At 38.1% G+C, this 20378-nt stretch overlaps 2 protein-coding genes across 2 annotated transcripts in view; both read right to left on the bottom strand.

The window, feature by feature from the left end:
• Positions 1–11939, bottom strand: part of CFAP70 (cilia and flagella associated protein 70) — a 112285-nt gene extending 100346 nt beyond the window's left edge. Inside the window, exons 1-3 of the mRNA XM_058543195.1 lie at positions 11355–11939; positions 9081–9174; positions 7925–8111 (exon numbers count right to left, since the gene is read on the bottom strand). Coding sequence (XP_058399178.1) covers positions 7925–8111; positions 9081–9143 — 250 coding nt within the window. The 5' untranslated portion in view covers positions 9144–9174; positions 11355–11939. The remainder of the gene's footprint in view (positions 1–7924; positions 8112–9080; positions 9175–11354) is intronic.
• Positions 11940–13871: 1932 nt separating this feature from the next.
• Positions 13872–20378, bottom strand: part of ANXA7 (annexin A7) — a 28646-nt gene continuing 22139 nt past the window's right edge. Inside the window, exon 13 of the mRNA XM_058543194.1 lies at positions 13872–18184. Coding sequence (XP_058399177.1) covers positions 18062–18184 — 123 coding nt within the window. The 3' untranslated portion in view covers positions 13872–18061. The remainder of the gene's footprint in view (positions 18185–20378) is intronic.

Below are 20378 nucleotides of genomic sequence, written 5' to 3'. Positions count from 1 at the left end.
TGTAGCTTGTCTTTTCATCCTCTTAACACAGTCTTTCACAGAGCAAGAGTTTTTAATTTTGATGAAGTCCAATTCATCAGGTTTTTTCTTCTTTTATGGCTCATGTTTTGGTGTTAAGTTCAAGAGCTCTTTACTTGACCTTAGGTCCTGCAGATTTTCTCCTGTTTTTTTTTTTTTCTTGATGTTTTGTAGCTTTACACTTTACATTTAAGTCTGTGATCCATTTTGAGTTAATTTTTGTATAAGGTACGAGACTAAAGTTGAGGTTCATGTTTTTGCCTATGGATGTCCAATTGCTCTAACATGATTTGTTGAAAAGACTACCCTTCCTCCAGTGAATTGATTTTGCACTTTTGTCAAAAATTAGTTAGGCATATTTGGATGGGTCTATTTCTGGGTTCTCTATTCCATTCCATTGATCTATATGTCTATCCTTCTACCAACACCACACACATTTTGATTAATGTAGCTATAGAGTAAGTCTTGAAATCAAGTAAATTGATTCTTCCCATTTTATTCTCTTCCAAAATTGTTTTAGCTATTCTAGTTCCTTTGCCTTTCCATATAAATTTTAGAATAGTCTTGCCCATATCTAAAAAAAATCTTTCTGGGATTTTGATAGGAATTACATTCAACCTTTATATCAATCTGGGAAGAACTGACATCTTAATTACGTTGTCTTACAGGCCATGACCACAGTAAGTCTCTCCATTTATAAAGATTTTTTTTATTTCATTCATCAACACTGTCTACTTTTCAGCATGTAAGTCCTATATATGTTTTGTTAGATTTACACTAAGTATTTCATTTTAAAAAGCAATTGTAAATGGTACCAACTTTTAATATCAGTGTCCATACATTTATCAGTAGTATATAGAAATATAATTGATTTTTATACATTTACCTTGCATCCTGTGATCTTGTTTAACTTACTTTTTCTTTCTACAAGTTTTGTATATTCCTTGACATTTTCTACAGAGACAATTATGTCATCTGCAAATAAGGGCAGATTTATTTCTTCCTTTCAGATCTACATGCCTTGTATTTCCTTTTCTTACCTTATTGCACTGTCTAGAACTTCCAGCTCTATGTTAATAAGAGTGGTGAAAGCAGACCTCCTTGACTTGTTCCCAATCTTAGGGTGAAAGCATTTCGTCTTTCACCATTACATATAATGTTAGCCTTTATCAGGTTAAGGAAGTTCCCTCTATTCATATTTTCTGAGAGGTTTTATCATGAATTGGTGTTGAATTCTGTCAAATGCTTTTGCTGTGCTTTATCTTCTTCAGACTATGAATATGGTGGAATGCAGTGATTAACTTTCTAATGTTGAAATAGCCTTGAAACTCTGGAATCAACCTCACTTCATAATGGTATATAATTCCTTTTATATATTGCTGAATCCTATTTGCTAACATTTTGTTAGAATTTTTGTGTCTATATTCATGACAGATATTGGCCTGTAGGGTTTTTTTTGTACGGTTTGTCTGGTTTTGGTAGCAGGGAATACTATCTTCATAAAATGAAGTGTTTCCTCCTCTTCTATTTCCTGAAAAATTGTGCAGAATTAGTGTTAGTTATTATTTTAACTTTTGGTAGAATTCTCCAGTGAAACTATCTGGTCCTGGAGGTTTCAAATTATGAATTCAATTTCCTTAATAGTTATAAGGCAACTTTATTTATTTCATATAGGATGAGTTGTGGTTTGTGTTTTTCAAGGAATTGATCCATTTTTTTTTCTTTTTTTCTTTTATTTATTTATTTATTTATTTATTTATTTTGTGTGTGTGTGTGTGTGTGAGCAAGATCAACCCTTTGCTAACATCTGCCAATCCTCCTCTTTTTTCGCTGAGGAAGACTGGCCCTGGGCTAACATCCGTGCCCATCTTCCTCCACTTTATATGGCTTTCCAAGCGGTGCGTCAGCGAGTGCCCGGGATCCGAACTGGCGAACCCCGGGCCGCCACAGCGGAGTGCCCGCACTTAACTGCTTGTGTCACCAGGCTGGCCCCGGAATTGATCCATTTTGTTGCCAAATTTATGTATTTAGAGTTGTTCATAATATTTCATTATTATCCTTTTAATGTCTGCAGCATCTGTGGTGTTAGTCCATTTCATTCCTAATATTGATAATTTGTGATGTCTTCTCTCTCTTTTGGTCATTCTTCCTAGAGGTTTGTTAATTTTGATGTTTTCAAATAACCAGCTATTTGTTTCATTGATTTTCCCTATTGTTTTTCCATTTTGCATTTCATTGGTTTCTGCTTTTATCTTTACTATTTTCTTCCCTCTGTTAGCTTTGGGTTTCTTTTGCTCTTTTTCTAGATCCTTGAAGTGAGAGTTTATTGATTTGAGACTTTTCCTCTTTTCTAATGTATGCGTTCAGTGCTACAAATTTTCTCAGCAGTGCTTTAGCTATGTCCCAAAAATTTGATATACCGTATTTTTATTTCCATTCATTTCAATGTTTTTCTTTTTTTTGAGGAAGATCATCCCTGAGCTAACATCCATGCCAATTCTCTTCTTTTTGCTGAGGAAGACCGGCCCTAAGCTAACATCTATTGCCAATCCTCCTCCTTTTTCTTCCCTTTTTCTCCCCAAAGCTCCAGTAGATAGCTGTATGTCATAGTTGCACATCCTTCTAGTTGCTGTATGTGGGACACCACCTCAGCATGGCCGGACAAGCGATGCGTCAGTGCGTGCCTGGGATCCAAACCCGGGCCGCCAGTAGCAGAGCGCTCGCACCCAACCACCAAGCCATGGGGCTGGCCCAATGTATTTTTTATTTCCTTTGAGACTTCCTCTTAGACCTATGGATTATTTAGAAGTGTCTTTTAGTTTTCAAGTGTTTGGAGAGTTTCCTATCATCTTTCTAATACTGATTTCTACTTTGATACCATTGTTGTCAGCGAACACATTCTGTATTACTTTAATTCATTTCAATTTGTTGAGGTTACATTTATGACCTACGATACGGTTGTGGTACATGGTCTGTGGGCTTTTGAAAATGATGAGTTTTCGGCTATTGTTGGGTGTTCTATAAATATTGATTCGATTTTGTTGGTTGATGGTGTTGTTGAGTTTTCCTGTATCCTTGCTGATTTTCTATCTAGTTAGTCTATAAATTGTTGAGAGAGGGGTGTCTACGTATCCAACTATAATTGTGGATTTTTCTATTCTGCCTTTCAGTTTTAGCTTCACATATTTTGCAGCTCTGTTTGGTGCATACATATTTAGGATTGCTGTGTCTTCTTGGTGGATTGACTCTTTTATCATTATATAATAAACTGTCTTTGTTTATTTTCTTTGCTAAGTCTACTTTATCTGATGCTAATATAGTCACTTCTACTTTGTTTTGATCAATGTGTGCATGATATATTTTTTTCTATCCTTTTATTTTTTACCTGACTATATGGTTATATTTTGAGTTTCCTGTAGACAGCATATGGTTGGGTCATGTTTTTCAATCTACTCTGCAATCTCTGTCTCTTGATATATTTAATGTAACTATTAATATATTAGGGCTTAAGTCTGCTGGAGTTTTTTTGTTTGTCCTCTCTTTTTGATTTCTGTTTTCTTTTTTCTGCCTTCCTGTGGATTACTTAAACATTTTTCAGAATTCTATTTTGACTTATCTATAATACTTTTGAATGTATGTATCTCTTTGTATCGATTTTTCAGTCATTGCTCTAGGTATTACATTATATATACATTACTTATGACAGTCTACTGGTATCATCATTTTGCTAGTTTGAGTGAAGTAATAGAAACCTTACCCCCTTTATGTCCCTTTGCCCTCTCTGTTTATAATTGCCTGAAATATTTTCTCAATATACATTTAGAACCACATTAAATAGTGTTATACTTTGTTTCAAATGTCAAACACAATTTAGAAAACTCAAAGAGTAGGAAAGCTTACTTTATCCAAATTTTTGCTTATCATATTCTTTCTTCTTTCCTGATGTTCCTAGGTTCTTTCTTCTATCATTTCCTTTCTGTTTAGAGAACTTGCTTCAGCCATTCTTTTAGAGTAGGTCTGCTGGTGACAAAGTCTTAGTTTTCTTTCCTCTGAGAAGATCTTGATCTCCCTTGCATATCTTTTCTCTGGATATTAGATTCTGGGTGGACAATTTTTTTTATCACTTTGAAAATATGCCATTTTCTTTGGGCCTCCATGGTTTCTGATGAGAAATTGGTATCATTCTAATTGTTTTCAGATTTTTTTTCTGTGTCTTTACTTTTCAGAATTTTAATTATGATGTCTCTTAGCATGGATTGCTTTGGGTTTATCCTGTTGGGAGTTTGCTCAGCTTCTTGAATCTGTAGGTTTGTCTCTTGCCAAATTTGGGAAGTTTTCAGGCTTTACTTTTTTGAATACTTTTTTAGCCCTGTCTTTCTCCTCTCCTTCTGAGACTCTGAGGACACTAATGTTAGATCTTTTGTCACAGTCCCACAGGCTTCTGGGGCTCTGTCCATTTTTTTTTTTTTTTTGTCTATTTCCTCTATATTACTCAGATTGGGTAATTTCTATTGTTCTGTCTTCCAGTTCACTGATGCTTTCCTCTGTCTCCTCCATTCTGCTGTTGAGCCCATTCACTGAGTTTTTCATAGCACTTACTGTATTTTTCAGTTCCAAAATTTCTATTAGGTTCTTTTTTATATGCTCTATTTCTTTCTGAGACTTTCTATCTCTCTGCTGAGTCTATTTTTTCATTTGTTTCCAGCATGTTTGCAATTGCTCATTGAAGCATTTTTGTCAGGGCTTCTTTAAAATCTTTGTCTAATAATTCTAACATATCTGTCGTCTTGGTGTTAATATGTACTGATTGTCTTTTTAAATTCAGTTTAAGATCTTCTGGTTCTTGATATGATGAGTGATTTTCAAGTGAAACCTGGACATTTTGTATTATGTTATGAAACTCTGAATCTTCCTTAAACCTTGTTTTAGCTGGCTTTTTTTTTGACATCACTCCAACAAGGAAGGGGAGGGGTGCTGCCTCATTATTGCCAGGTGGAGGTAGAAGTTTAGGTTCCTCACTCAGCTTCTATTGATACCTGAGGGGGATAGCTCCTTTTTACTGCTAAGGAGGAATGAGAGTTCTGGCTCCTTCCTTGCTCACCACTGATACCACAAGTGGGTGTAGACTCATTACCACTAGGTGATGATGAAAGTCTTCACCCTACACTAGGCCTCCTCTGACACTGCCCCAGTGGGGAGTGGAGGGCACTTTGTTACTGCCAGATTAGGGCAGAAGTCCAGGCTCCCTACGTGGTCTCCACTAAAAAACCACACGGTGAGAGAGGGGCTCATTACCAGAGGGCATAAAAGTCCTGGCTCCCTACTTGGTCTTCTCTGACACCACCCAGCTAGGGTGTTGGGGCAATTAATTTCAGCTTTGTGAGAGTAGAAGCCTAGGTTCCCCACTCGGCCTGGGTGTGGGGAGGGCTACAGTTTTTTCTATGGTGTTTGGCTGGAGGAGAGTAATTACTGTCTAAAAGTTTTCTGTCTTGCTAAGCTACCCCTTTCCTGGTCTTTTGGTTAGAGAGTTTGGTTAGAGACTTTTGTTGGGCTTTTTGTTTTTTGCTCTGCACTCATTAGTGTTTCTTGCTAGCTTCTTCAGCATCAAGTCTGGGATATATGAGGCAAAAAGAAAACCCAAGGAACTCACCACTGTGTCTTTCCTCAGGTCTCAAGTTTCCTTATTCTCTCCACCTTTCAGAGTTTCTTATGTTTGTTATATATATAATGTCCAGGGTTTGTAGTTGTACTTAGTGAGAGGAATAGGGAAAAGTATATCTACTCCATCTTCTTGGAGGCAGAAGTTCTGTTTTAAATCCTTTTTGATTTTTTTTTTTAAAGATTTTATTTATTTATTTTTTCCCCCCAAAGCGCCAGTAGATAGTTGTATGTCACAGCTGCACATCCTTCTAGTTGCTGTATGTGGGACACAGCCTCAGCATGGCCCGACAAGCGGTGCGCGCCTGGGATCCAAACCCGGGTCGCCAGCAGCAGAGCGCTCACTTAACCGCTAAGCCACAGGGCTGGCCCCCTTTTTGATTTTTAAAGACCACACTTAACATTATAAATGTATCTCTAGGTACAGATTTTGATATTTGGTGTATACTATTGATTCATTTTAAATGCTTTGCAGTTTTTATTATGATTTCTTCTTTGTCCCTTGAAATATTCGTAAGTGTGTCTTAAAATTTCCAAATGGATTCTTTTTTTGCTATTGATTTCTAATTTTGTTGACTGTTGTATTTTGGTCTGAAAACTTGGTCTGTATGCTACTGATTCTTTGGGATATGGCAGGACTTGATTTATGGCCTAGTATGTGGCTAGTTTTTATTACATAAATGTTCCTTGCGTGTTTTAAGAAAATATATATTAATTAATGATTGGCATAAGCCTATGATTACTAATTCTCAGGGAAGACTTTTTTCCTTTACCTAGGGCCTAGACAGATATGATGGTAAGTGGATTTTTTTTTTCTAGTCCATTCTTTTGGAGAGTATTGGCTTGTGGTGAGGGGGGTGGTCTCAGTCTCAACTCTCCATCTACAGCAGCCCTAGGTCTCTGTCCCAATAAGAGCATTAAAACCCAAGCCCCTAGGTTTTGGAGCACTGCCCTCTCCCCTCACACCACCACACACCAATGGCAGCTGTTCAAGAATTCTAGGTTTCAGTTCTTGCTTTGCTTTCTGGAACAAAGAGATTGCCCTTTCTTTCTCATGAGTTCAGTGACATGTTTAAAATAATGCTCCAGTTCTGCCTTTCCTATTCAACATGTTAGGGGAGAATGCAATCAAGACACTCTCCTATTTGTGAGTGACAGAGAAGCACAGAGGAAAGAAGCAGCAGAAGGGAGTGGTGAGAGAGTGTGGATCAGATGGATGCCTCCATGGGTGACTGATTCCCAACTAGGCCAGAGCTAGGAATCACTGTTCTGGAGCAGTGTTTCCTAGGAGTCATTTGAGACTTTTGTTCCAAGGTGCAGCTTCCTAGGTCCCTCCCCTGGCAATTGTGAATTTGGTGGTCTGGGGTGGGACCCTGAAGACCATTTTCTCCCAGAGCCTCAGGTGACTCTTAAGGAAAAAAACGTTTGGACAGCATTGCTCTAGAATACTGTGTAGATCCCCAGGTCCCACCTCTCTGGGTTTGGGATTTTGTAATCTATGGTTTTTTGCAGGTACCCTAGGAGTAACAAAAACAAAAAATAAAGAATATGGGTTAAAACAAAAAAAGACTAGTATATAGGTAGATGGACAAAGTATGTCAGAGATAACACTGTGTAGTTGGAAACTGTAAAAGTGTGGATACCGAAACCATCCGTCCATTTATCCATTCATTCATTCAACAAACACTTTATGACCTCTTTTATGTCCTACATATTTCTACGCACTAGAAATTCCAAAATAAATAAGATACAGCCCTGATTTCAAAAAGTGACTCCTCTAGCAAGGGAGGCAAATAAATAACTGCTATATAGTATGGTGAGTATACAGAAGTACAGATAGGGTTGCCAGGTAAAATACAAATGGGCAATTAAATTTGAATTTCAGATAAATAATGAACACTTTTTTAGAATAAGTATGTCCCCAATTTTGTGGGTTTTGTTGTTGTTTTTTCTAAATCTAGCAACCCTAAATACAGGAATACAAAGGAAAATCTCCCAACTCAACTTTGGAAATAAGGGCTACAAAGTTCAGTCATACGTCAAAAGGTCTTTGATACAAACTGATTAAAATTAGTAGGTCATGGTGACTGCTGCCAGAAGCAGGTAGGACTCAAAGTATACTGTGTTATTCCTAGATTAAGAAGGTAAGATGTGTTCATCTGTCCCAACAACAGCTCCTAATTACCTCAGAATCTCCTCATAACATACTCATATAATTAACATAAATTTTAGACACAGGAGGACTTACAGCACACAGGTTTGTGGGCGAGGTCATCTAAAGTGATTCCTCCTTCAGGACTGAACTCAAAACTGCTAGTGAAGTTGTATTTTGCAGTTCCTTCTGGAGAAACAGTAACTTTTGCAGAATCTCCCAGAACCACCTGATTGAATTCTGCACGAATAAAGGTAACTGGAGTATCTCCTTTAAAACCTTTCTGTTGACAGAAACATACCACTTTACAATTATACTCAAATAGAGAATTTTCCTACGCATCTGGAAACCCATTTTGACTTGGACTAAACAGCATTTTCTATGTTTTCCTAATAAGCTATATCACAAATACAAACGGGGTAGGCAGAAAGTCATTAAACAAATCTAGTTGTAGCTAAATGCAAACATTCTACTTAAATGCCATTATGTTGGAGTTTTGAAAAATAACATTTATTATGTTTTATCTGACTATAAAATTATATTGTAGAACATTTGCAAAAGTGAGAAAACCACATAGGAAAACAAATTACTGTAATCTCACTCTAATATGCAAGCATTATTACCATTTTAGAATATATTTTCTACTGTTTTGCTGTGTAATACACAAGTATATGTGTGGGTGTGTGTATGTACACACATTGATATCTACTTTTTTTACATATACCTTTTAAAACAAAGTAGAGATCATTTATTAAATCCTGTTTGGGAATGGGCTTTTTGGCTTCATATATTGAACAAATATTTTGCTGTTTCATTATTATTGTAATTTTTAATAGTTACATCATATTGTAGTTTTATTATTTAAATTCATCAAATGAAATTAATCACAAGAGAAACTCTGGAAGAATTCAGATCTTTCAGAAGAAAGAAATTGCTGTGTAAGAAAATGAAAACCACTTCTTGTTTCACCCCTGTTAAATTTAATATTCAAATTGCCAGGTATTTGACACATGTAATGTGACTTGCTGATTATAGACTAATGATAAGGAACGCTGAAAAGGAACTATGTAAAGCCAACAGGTTGGGGGTACAGGATGACGCAAAACTCCATTCCTCCCACTGGTGCTCCCAACACATCTTACCCCCACCCACAAGCAGATGTTTGACAGGGAAACCTGAGCCCAAAGACAAATGTACTTTAAAGAAGAATGAATAAACTAGGGACTTCTCGGATTTCCAAAAATAACTTTACCAAGTCATATCCATCTGTCACAGTGATCTGCACGGGTTTGCCTGTTGATGACACCTGCTCCATACTGGCACTTGGGCAAAGTCTTCTTTGGTCTCTGTAAACATAAAGAATGAGCCTGTTCCCTCACAAGTACCCACACTACATCATAACCAATACCAGGGGAGAACCTAGGGAAATGCCATTGTCCAGTATTGTTTTGTGCCCTTTCTAACCTTTGTTGCTGGATAGGTAGTGCTTTAGAGAGCTGGTCACAAGGATGATTCCACTGGTTAGTGCTAAAAAGATCCTTATACATGTAACCAATCTATTAAGCACAAATTATCACAAGACAAAGAGGGTAGGAGTGCCATCTCCCCACCTCCCATCCCCCACATCCTTTGTAGTGTTCTTTGGTAGCTTTTTTTTTTTTTGGTGAGGAAGATTAGCTGTGAGCTAATATCTGTTGCACCAATCCTTCTCTTTTTGCTGAGGAAGATTGGCCCTGGGCTAACATCCGTGCCCATTTTCCTCTACTTTATACGTGGGATGCCGCCACACCATACCTTGATAAGCGGTGCATAAGTCCGCGCCCAGGATCCGAACCTGTAAACCCCAGGCAGCCGAAGCAGAGCGTGTGAACTTAACCACTAGGACACCGGGCCGGGCCATCATAGCTTTTTTCTGATGTGCAAAACTCTCCTCAAGGTTATTTAATCTCTCAGTTTTACAAAAATATATTTTGATAATGGGAAAGAATCAGCCACAAAGAAGTTAGTCCACTGGAATAAGTCCTGACATGTGTCTTATTTAGTCAAAGATATTTTCTAATTATTTTCCAACACTAAGGACACAATTTCAAAAATAAATTGGGTATCTCTTTTTTAAAAAAGGTCATGTTTTCTGATTCAATTCAAAGTGAAACAATGCAATTCAAACAATTACTTTGGAAATGCTAAGTGTGTCTAGGATGGGTGGTACCAAAACAAGAGATACTTTGCTGCCCCCAGACTTTATAATTATTCTGCTTCTTTCCAGCCACTCCCTTATTTTCCCAGTCACCTAAAAGTCTCAGATCACTTGTTCAACACCAAGTCTCCAGGCTCATTCAGGGCCCAAGTGGCCCTAACAACTTTCTTATCAAATTTACATTTGAAATGACCTTTTGCATCAGTCTCCTTCTTTCCTTTTCCATAATAGGACCACATGAATTAGGCCTTCACTAGTCTGACCCTAGACAAACGCCTAACTTCTCTGAGCCTCAGTTTCACCTTCTGTAAAATGGATAATATAATTTCTTACCTGTTTCACATTTGTTGTGAATATCCACTAAAATAATAAAACTGCTTAATTTATGAAGCACCACACAAATGGTATTATTAATATGCACTGCTTTTCCAATTACCCCCTTAAAGACAAGTAATGTCATTCATATTTACAGCCCCTGAATGCCTGGCACCATGCCGTGTCTTTAACAGGCACTGGCAGCGTATCTGTTGAATAATGAATGCAAGAAATCTGGCTAGTTACAAGTTACGGTCAGGGCAGCCAGGTGGGGGCTACTGTTGTGCCCAACAAGGCATGCATTTCTTGTCATCCGCTCAGAAGAAGCTGCAAGGGAAGAGTCAAATTAGAAACAGGTTAGGAGGGCCGGCCGGTGGCTTAGCGGTTAAGTGCCTATGCTCCGCTACTGGCGGCCCCAGGGGTTGGGATCCTGGGCGCACACCAACGAACCAATTCTCCAGCCACGATGAGGTCTCATCCCACATACAGCAACTAGAAGGACGTGCAACTGTGACATACAACTATCTACTGGGGCTTTGGGGAAAAAAAGGAGGAAGATTGGCAATAGATGTTAGCTCAGAGCCAGGTCTTCCTCAGCAAAAAGAGGATTAGCATGGATGTTAGCTTAGGGCTGATCTTCCTCACAAAAAAGAAAAAAAAAGGAGACGCTGTGACCAGGTGTGGTCTGGGGACAGAGGCGCAGTCTGCGTTTACTGTGGAGGATCTCGTGCAAAGTGAGAAGGGGGTCTATGTGAGAAGGGGGTCTATGTGAGAAGGGGGCCTATTTCCGGCTTAGGGTGGGAGGCCAGGGGTTGGCGGGAGCGTCGACGCCTTGCCGCGTCGGTGGCGTTTAGGTCTGTACCGGAGCGCAGCGGTGCAGGGATGCGGCCTATGCCTTTCAGCAGCGGCAGCGACAGCTGAGGGAGCAGAGACTGAGATGACGCGGTGTGGCCGCGGGGCTGCGGTGGGGAGGCCGAGAAGAGAGGGTTTTCTGAGGAGTGATAACCGTCTTACCTGCAGTAGCGGCAGATACGTTTTTCGCAACTATAGCAACCAATTCTCTCTCGCGAGAACCTAGTTTCCGCAATCGCCGCAAGTTTATCTCAAGACTCCCGATAACGTTTTCCGGGAGGGAAACGAGCGGGTCGCAAGGTGAGTTTCTGCGCCTGCGCTCCGGAATGGTGCGCGCGAGCGTCAACTTGCCTAGCTGGGTTTTGCTTCTGTTTCTGCAGATGCCAGTTTCCCCTGGCAAAAGTTATGGTTAAGTGCCAAGTTTTCTACCTTTCGAGTTTGCTTTCTCGACCCTTTTCTTTCAGTATCCCTCTGTAGTAGGATACATAATAGGAGAAGAAAAACCAAAAGGAAATTTAATCAAATACAAAATAAAAGCCTGTATTAAACGGTTTTGAAAACAGGTCATTTAAATCTTTCTCCGTGAAAGATGCAGGTAAGACAATATTTTATTGACTCACACACTGTTGGTGAGAGTGCACAAGAGTGATGCTTTTAGTGCTCAATATTTATACAATAAACAGACTTGAAGTATATGATGTTAATGTAAAATTTTAATACATTTGAAATTCAACATTAGAGTTGGAATAGCAAAAACCTGGAAACAACCCAAGTGCCCATCAACGAAAAAGTGGACGATAAACTGATATATATTCACAAAATAGCATATTACAAAGCAGTCAAAATGAATGCACTACAGCTACTCACAACATGGATGAATCTTAGCAATATACATACTTGAAAATGTTGCAGTGTTAAGAGCCAGCCTGAAGGGACTCCCGCTGGTCAAATCAGACAATTTGAGTATCAAAATAAACAATGATAATAATGGATTACAATCCATCGAATAAAAGGAATACAGAAGTTCACATTGATATAAATAAATAGAAAGGAAAGCTCTTTCTAGAACGCCAATCCCATATGGAGAGGAAATTATGAAAATAGAGAATTACCATTTGTAATTCACTATAGAGGTGGGTGATTCAGGCAGGAGTCTTCAATGGATGCTAAGGTTGGTTGGTGGAGGTTTGATGAGGAATAGGATATTGGCATGATTTTGGAATACTATCAATTACAAAGGGGAAAACAGTGAATTGAAGACATCAACATGATCAGGTGATCAAGGTTAACATCACCAATGTTGGGAGGAGTCTACATTGCCTGCCTCCTGATGAGACTTACTGGGAAAGGCAAAGCATCATTTGTGGTATTCCTGCTGTTAGAGGGACCCAGGTGGTATGCCATCCTATAGAAGTAAGGCCTATAAAACTGTCCAGGACATGAAAGACTGGGAACTGTTCCAGATGAAAGGAGTCTGAAAATACATGACAACTAAATGCAATATATATTCCTGTATAGCATTTTGGACCAGAAAGGAAAAGAGACATTGTCGGGATAGTGGGTGAAATTTGAATAGGCTCAGTGGATTGGATGGTAGTGTTGTACCAATATTGATTTCCTGATGTGGGAGGTTGTCTGCTGTTATGTAGGAGAGTGTCCCTGTTTGAGGGAAAATACACACTGGAATGCTTAGGAGTGATGGGACATCCTATCTGCAGTTTGCTCTCTCAACCTTTAAAAGGTCCAGAAAAAGACTAATAACAAGGGATATATGCACGCACACACACACCCACAGAGTGAGCAATGAAGCAATAAAATGTTAACTATTTGAGAAGCTGGGTGAAGAGGACATGAGAGTTCTTTACACTGTTTTGGCAACTTTTCTACAGATATGAAGTTATTTCAAAACAAATTATTAAACTATACACACACACACACCACTCTCCATGGAAACTCCTTGCTTAGGATTTGGAGTCACCAGAGCCAGATTTTAAAAATAAATTTTTTATTTCTGCTAATAAACATATTAAAATTATAAAAATTAAGAAAAAATATTTTTAAAAGTTGCAGTGTTATAACTAATAAAAGGTTCTCAAAATAAGACTAGGAACTACTGAGTAAGGCATTTCTCGCTGGGTTTTTCCCAAGTGAGGGTTATGAGTGAATTTGCACTCAGATAGCCATCCTACCTTGCGCATGACATACTTTTTGTACAAAATAAGCTCAGTCTTTGCTAGGGAACTATTTTAGAACACTCATCATCTTGGTCTTCTTAGTATTTTTGTTTCAAGGCCTAGGCAAGCAAGGATAAGTAACAGGTGTCACTTCCCTAATATAATTCATCCTCATTAGACTGTAGGGTGCCTGAGGGCAAAACATCGTGTTATAGTTCTTTTATTCTCCTAGAGGGTTTAGCCATGGCCACTCTGAATGCCTTATGAGGAAAGGCATTCAAATGTTTTTTGACTAATTTAAAATATCAACTTGCATATGGAAACATAAAAAAGGCCGTCTTTAGTGCTATTGAAAATACAGTAGTACTGGGAATCATAATTAAATCATCTATATATATAAACCAATTTGGGGACAAAAAAGGCTAAAAAATCTAATAAAATTCAAACTTCTTAGTCTGGGTTTCAAAGACCTCCACTAATATCTCAACAAACTCCTATCTCATGACTCCAAAAAATTTGTTTCTAATTAGCTAATCTGTTGTTATTTCCAAAGTTGATTTATTTCTGACAACAGCCAATAATACTATCAAATGTGTTGCTAATCCTCAAATTGATTTCCAGATTCAGAGCAATCACTATCAACATCCCAGATGGCTTTTTTGCAGAAATTAACAAGCTGATTCTAAGTCATATGGAAATACAAGGGACCAGAATAGCCAACACAATCTTGAAAAAGAACACAGTTGGAGGACTCAGAGTTCCCACTTTTGAACTTACTACAAAGCTACAGTTATTAAGTAATCAAGTACAGTAATCAAGGCATAAGGATAAACATATAGATAAATGGAATAGAATTGAGAGTTCAGAAATAAATCTTTATGAATAGAATTGAGAGTTCAGAAATAAATCTTTATATTTATGGTCAATTGATTTTTTTTATAACAGTGCCAAGACAATTCAATGGGGAAAGAATAGTCTGTTCAACAAATGATGCTGGGACAACTGGATATTCAAATGCAAAAGAAGTTGAACACCTACCTCATAGCATATGTAAAAATTAACTAAAGATGTCAAAAACCTAAATGTAAGAGGTAAAAATATAAAAGTCTTACCATATATAAAAATTAACTAAAAATGTAAAAAACCTAAATGTAAGAGCTAAAAATATAAAAGTCTTAGAAGAAAACACAGGGATAAATTGTTGTGAGCTTGCATTAGGCAATGGTTTCTTAGACATAACACCAAAAGCTCAAGCAACCAAAGAAAATAGAAATTGGACTTCATCAAAATTTAAAAGTTTTGTCTATCAAAGGACACCAAGAAGAAAGTAAAGACAACCCAGAGAATGGGAGAAAATATTTGTAAATCTGTATTGTTGTGTGTGTGTGTGTGTGTGTGTGTGTGTGTATAATTTTCTGTATATTATGTTGTTTTTACATCTTAAAAAACCTTTCTAGGGGCCAGCCTGGTGGCATAGTGATTAAGTTCTCGCGCTCTGCTTTGGCGGCCCAGGGTTCGCATGTTCGGATCCTGGGCGAGGACCTACGCACCACTCATTAAGCAATGCTGTGGCGGTGTCCCATATGCGAAATAGAGAAGGACTGGCACAGATGTTAGCTCAGGGCCAGTCTCCCTCACCAAAAAAAAAAAACAAAAAACACCACCTTTCTAGTTGGGAGAAACTGCCCCTCCCTTAGTAGCCAATTCTTAGCAATAGCAAAAGGCCCAGCCAGGAGCATGCCTTTGATATGCAAACTAAACAATCTAGAGCCATACCTCCTGTATCTGGCCCTGCACCCCAGGAGATAATATTCCTCCGCCTTAATCATCCCAGGGCCAGGGACCAGGCAAATAGAAACAACCCATTTAGCCCAAATCCCACCAAAATTATTCATACTAGCCAGTCCTAAACTGCCCCGCCTTGCCTTTCCCTCAGAAACCCCAACAAAGGCCATGGCCTAAACATTCCCCCAGGCCTCCTGTCTTCTGCCTCCTGACCACTCTGGTGTCTTTCCCATGTGGCCATGTGTGTGCAGTGCCTCCTGTCTCTAGGACATTTGAGTAAAATAAATTGCTTTCCGGAGCCTCTCCCGTGTCTCCTCTTGTGGCTGCACCTGACTGACCATTCATAAAAGAATACAAAACAAAATCATATCTGATAAGGGTCTACTATTCAGAATATATAAATCAACCTTATAACTCAACAATAAAGACAACCCAATTTAAAAATGGGCAAAGTATTTGAAGAGACATGTTTTCAAAGAAAATATGCAAATAGACAATAAGCACAAGAAAATATGTTCATTAGTCATTACAGAAATGCCGATCAAAATCACAATGAGATGCCACTTCACATCCACTAGGATGACTATAATCAAAAAGACAGACATGGGGTCGGCCCGGTGGCACAGCAGTTAAGTGCGCGCGCTCCACTTCAGCAGGCCAGGGTTCGCAGGTTCGGATCACGGGCGTGCACCGACGCACCGCTTGTCAAGCCATGCTGTGGCGGCGTCCCATATAAAGTACAGGAAGATGGGCACAGATGTTAGCCCAGGGCCAATCTTCCTCAGCAAAAAGAGGAGGATTGGCAGATGTTAGCTCAGAGCTGATCTTTCTCACACACACACAAAAAAAGATAGACAATGATAGTGTTGGTGAGGATGAGGAGGAATTGGAAGCCTCATTGATTGCTGGTAGGATAGTAAAATGGTGCAGCTGCTCTCGAAAACAGTTTGGCAGATCCTCAAAAAGTTAAAGATATATGATCCAGCAATTTCACTGCTAGTATAACAGCCAAAGAAATTGAAAACATGTGTCCACACAAAAACTTGTATATGAATGTTCATAGTAGCATTATCCATAATAGCCAAAAGGCAAAGACAATCCAAATGTCCATCAATTGATGAATGCAAACAAAATGTATATCCATACAATGGATTATTCAGTCATAAAACAGAAGGAAGTATTGATTCATGCTTCAACACGGATGAACCTTAAAAACAGTATGCTAATTGAAAGAAGCCAGACACAAAGGGCCACATGCTGTATGATTCCAATCACATGAAAAGTCCCAAATAGGCAAATCCATAGAGACAGAAAATAGATTAGTCATTGCCAGGGGCTGGGCTGGAGGAGGGACAATGAGGAGTGACTGCTAAAGGATAACGTGCTTAACGTTTCTTTTTGCGTGATAAAAATGTTCAAAAGTTGATTGTGGTGATGGCTACACAAATTTGTGAATATGCTAAAAATCACTGAATTGTATACTTTAAAAGGGTGAATGGTATACATCTCAATTTTTTAAGTTTAAAAATATATTGCTCATATCTTTTCCTTCCTTAATACCCTACCCTCTTTTCTGATCTTTACCAAATTCTGTCACTGTTACTCTTTCAAAACTTAGATCAAAAGCAAAATTTTTCAGTGAAACTTTAAAAAAGTAACTATATCTATCTTAGCCCATCGTCCTTCTACCCATGTATCTTGCTTTTGCCTCATACTACAATTGTACATGGGTCTATCTCTCTAAGAGTAAGGTTGTGTCTTATACCACACTGTATGCCCCTTGGTATTTATGAAAATGTTCACTGAATTATAATTGATACTTACTATTCTTCCTCTCAATTTTTAGTACAATCATTCACCAAATCTATATTAAATATCTGCTTTGTACCAGGGAACTTGGCATCAAGAACAAATAGGGGTCTTATACTCAGCAGAATTTATTACCTAACATTTACTATTTCTTTGTATCCTAATATTTGTTTAGAACCCCCACTGGATTACAAACCTCCTTCCTTTGTATTTTCCCTGACTACCTATAATAATGCTCAACATACTCAATAAGTAATTGCTCAGTACTGGGGATAAACCAGTGGGTTTTGAAATCACCCTGCTGTACCACTAACTCAGCTCCTGAACTATTTCTCCAAAGGGCTAGCATTCAGTTCTCCCAGGGAGATGCTTTATGCCTCATTCACTCATTAATTGAGCACCTCGTATGTGTCAAGCTTTACTTTCTTGAATCATGATTAAATTGCAGTTAATTTTAAAGTCTTTCAAAAATATTTGTTTAAAAATCAAGGCCCAATAGAGATCTTTAGGGAGTTTTAGTAGACATAAAAGTAGGCTATGTATTTTATGCATATAAACATCTGATCCCTTTTTAAAAAGTTGCTACAAGCAATACTATGTGAAAAATGTAGAAAGTTGTGTTTATGTATATAAAATACCAATTTATGTAAAATAAGATGCACATTACTCTTCTAGGTCAAAAGAGCTGAATACAGTTTTGACATACTACCAACTATAACTGTCCAATGGACCTAGCAGGCCTTTGGAAGGCAGAGTTTTCAGCAATCTTTTTTAAATTCGATATTATTACACAGAATTAGAGATGGTTGTGATTTTTATTCAATTTGGTATCCTGATTAAACTAAGAGCAGTGAGAATTATGCTTTACAAACATTGCATGATTGTTATATCATTATGATATGGCTTTACATTGACTGTATAGAGAAAAAATAACGTTGGAATTAAGGCAATAACCACATGTGCAGACCAAGCACAATACCCTGACACAGTCCTTAGTAAAAAGCTCTTTTGATTAGGTGATGGTTGATATTGCTGCATGCAGGTCAGTCATTGTTTTGAAGGATAAGCTTTGAATAGCTTCATTCATTTAAAAAATTCCCCCTACTGGCCCACAATGGCCAGAAGAAGCCTTCGGTAATCTCCACTCGTGTCACCTGCAATCATTGTGCCCAGGGTCTTCTGATACATCTGATTGAACATCTGTTTTATTTGTACAAGATCAATCTGCATGCAAGAGATGATATTTTTGATGTTAGAAAAAAGCTGTCAAAAGAAAACTGGTATTTATTAGAATTATTCTTTAATAGTGAAAAGATCCTAATTATAAGCAAAGCAGAGGGGATAAAACACCAAGTAACTGACATTGTACAGCTAGCATTCAGACTAGTGCTAGCATCACCCAATGAAGGTCTGATTCACTGTTCTGTAAAAATGTTGAATAAGGGTGGTACTAGTTTCATCTATTCAAAAAATATTAGTCATTTAAAAATCACTTGATAGGATGGCTATTATCAGAAACACAGAAAATAACAAGTCTTGGCAAGGACGTGGAGCAGTTGGAACCCTTGTCCCTTGCTGGTAGGAATGTAAAATGGTGCAGCCACTGTGGAAAAAGGTATCGTGATTCCTCAAAAAAATAAAATAGAATTAACATGTGATACAGCAATTCCTCTTGTGGGTATATGCACAAAAGTGAAAGAAAGCACTCAAACAAATATCTGTATTGCTCATAGCAGCATTGTTCACAACAGCCAAAAGGTGGAAGCAACCTAAGTGTCCATTGACAGATAAATGGATAAACAAAAGGTGGTATATACATAAAATGGAATATTATTCAGTCTTAAAAAGGAAGAAAATTCTGACACATGCCACAATATGGATGAACTTTGAAGATGTTACACTAAGTAAAAGAAGTAACAAAAGGACAAACACTGTATGATTCCACTTATATTAGGTACCTAGAATAGTCAAAATCATAGGTCCATAAAGTAGAATGGTAGTTGCCAGGTGTTTGGGAGAGAAGAGAATGGTGAATTATTGTTTAATGAGTATGGATTTTCAGTTTTGCAAGGTGAAAAATTTCCGGTGGTGATGGCTGTACAACAATGTCAATGTACTTAATGCCACTGAACTGTAACCTTAAAAATGGTTAAAATGGTAAGTTTTATGTTATGTATATTTTATTACAATTAAAAAAAATCCTGCTTAGAAAATTTAGGTCTAAGAACAAATACACAAAAAGTTTTTTTAAAAACACCATATTCTGCCTTTTTAAAAATGATTTACCTTCTTTATTATAATTTTTCTTTCAATTAAAAAAAGTCCAATAAATACACAAAATCAAACAAAGGAAAACATTTGAGGCTATATTTAGGTAAAGAGATAAAGATGAATTTCTTTAAAAAATTGTTCTATAATTAGCAAGGTACGCTAAATTTCAAGAATTTTTGTATCCAATAGGATTAATCTAGCCAGCACTGGTGGTCTAATGGTTAGGATTTGGCACTCTCACCAACGCCGCCCAGGTTAGTTTCCCAGTCAGGGAACCACACCACCCGTCTGTCAGTTGTCATACTGTGGCAGCTGCGTGTTGCTGTGATGCTGAAAGCTATCCCACTGGTATTTGAAATACCAGTGGAGGTTTACAGGTTTTACAGGTTTCAGCAGAGCTTCCAGACCAAGACAGACTTGGAAGAAGGACCTGGTCGCCCACTTAGAAAAAACTGGTCATGAAAACCCTACGAATAGCAAAGGAACTTATGTCTGATATAGCGCCAGAAGGTAAGAGGATGGCACAAAAAGATTGGACAGGGTTCCACTCTGGGCAGTACATGCAGGGTCACTAGGAGTTGGAATCGACTCAACAGCACTATCAATAAAAAGGATTAATCTGGGGCCAGCTGGTGGTGTAGCAGTTAAGTTCAGTGCGCTCTACTTCGGTGGCCTGGGTTTGCGGTTCAGATCCCGGGCACTGACCAACAGCACTCATCAAGCCACGCTGTGGCGGCAACTCAGATACAAAATACAGGAAGACTGGCACAGATGTTAGCTCAGGGCCAATCTTCCTCAAGCAAAAAGAGGAAGATTGGCAACAGATGTTAGCTCAGGGCCAATCTTCCTCACCAAAAAAAAAAAAAAAAAGATTAATCTGCATAGGTCTTTCATACAATTTTTTACATAAGCAAAATGAAAACCAAAAGTTAAATATCTTCCAACTTGCCATAAACAGTATTCTCCACAGAACTTCACAAGTAAGAAAATCTCTTGGCACTGGTTTCATTGAGGGACAGTGGTCTGTTTCACAAGAGCAAGCCTCTCTCATGGTATGAGGAAAGTGAACTGTGCTTTATACAACCTCTGCAAGCAGCAACAAAGAGAGCTCTTTCTTAACATCATTCCCGAGGGACTGACAACCAAC

Source organism: Diceros bicornis, chromosome 6, assembly GCF_020826845.1.
Source record: "Diceros bicornis minor isolate mBicDic1 chromosome 6, mDicBic1.mat.cur, whole genome shotgun sequence".
Taxonomy (NCBI): Eukaryota; Metazoa; Chordata; class Mammalia; order Perissodactyla; family Rhinocerotidae; genus Diceros; species Diceros bicornis.
Note: the sequence above shows the minus strand (reverse complement) of the source record. Positions and strands in the feature narration are given on the sequence as shown.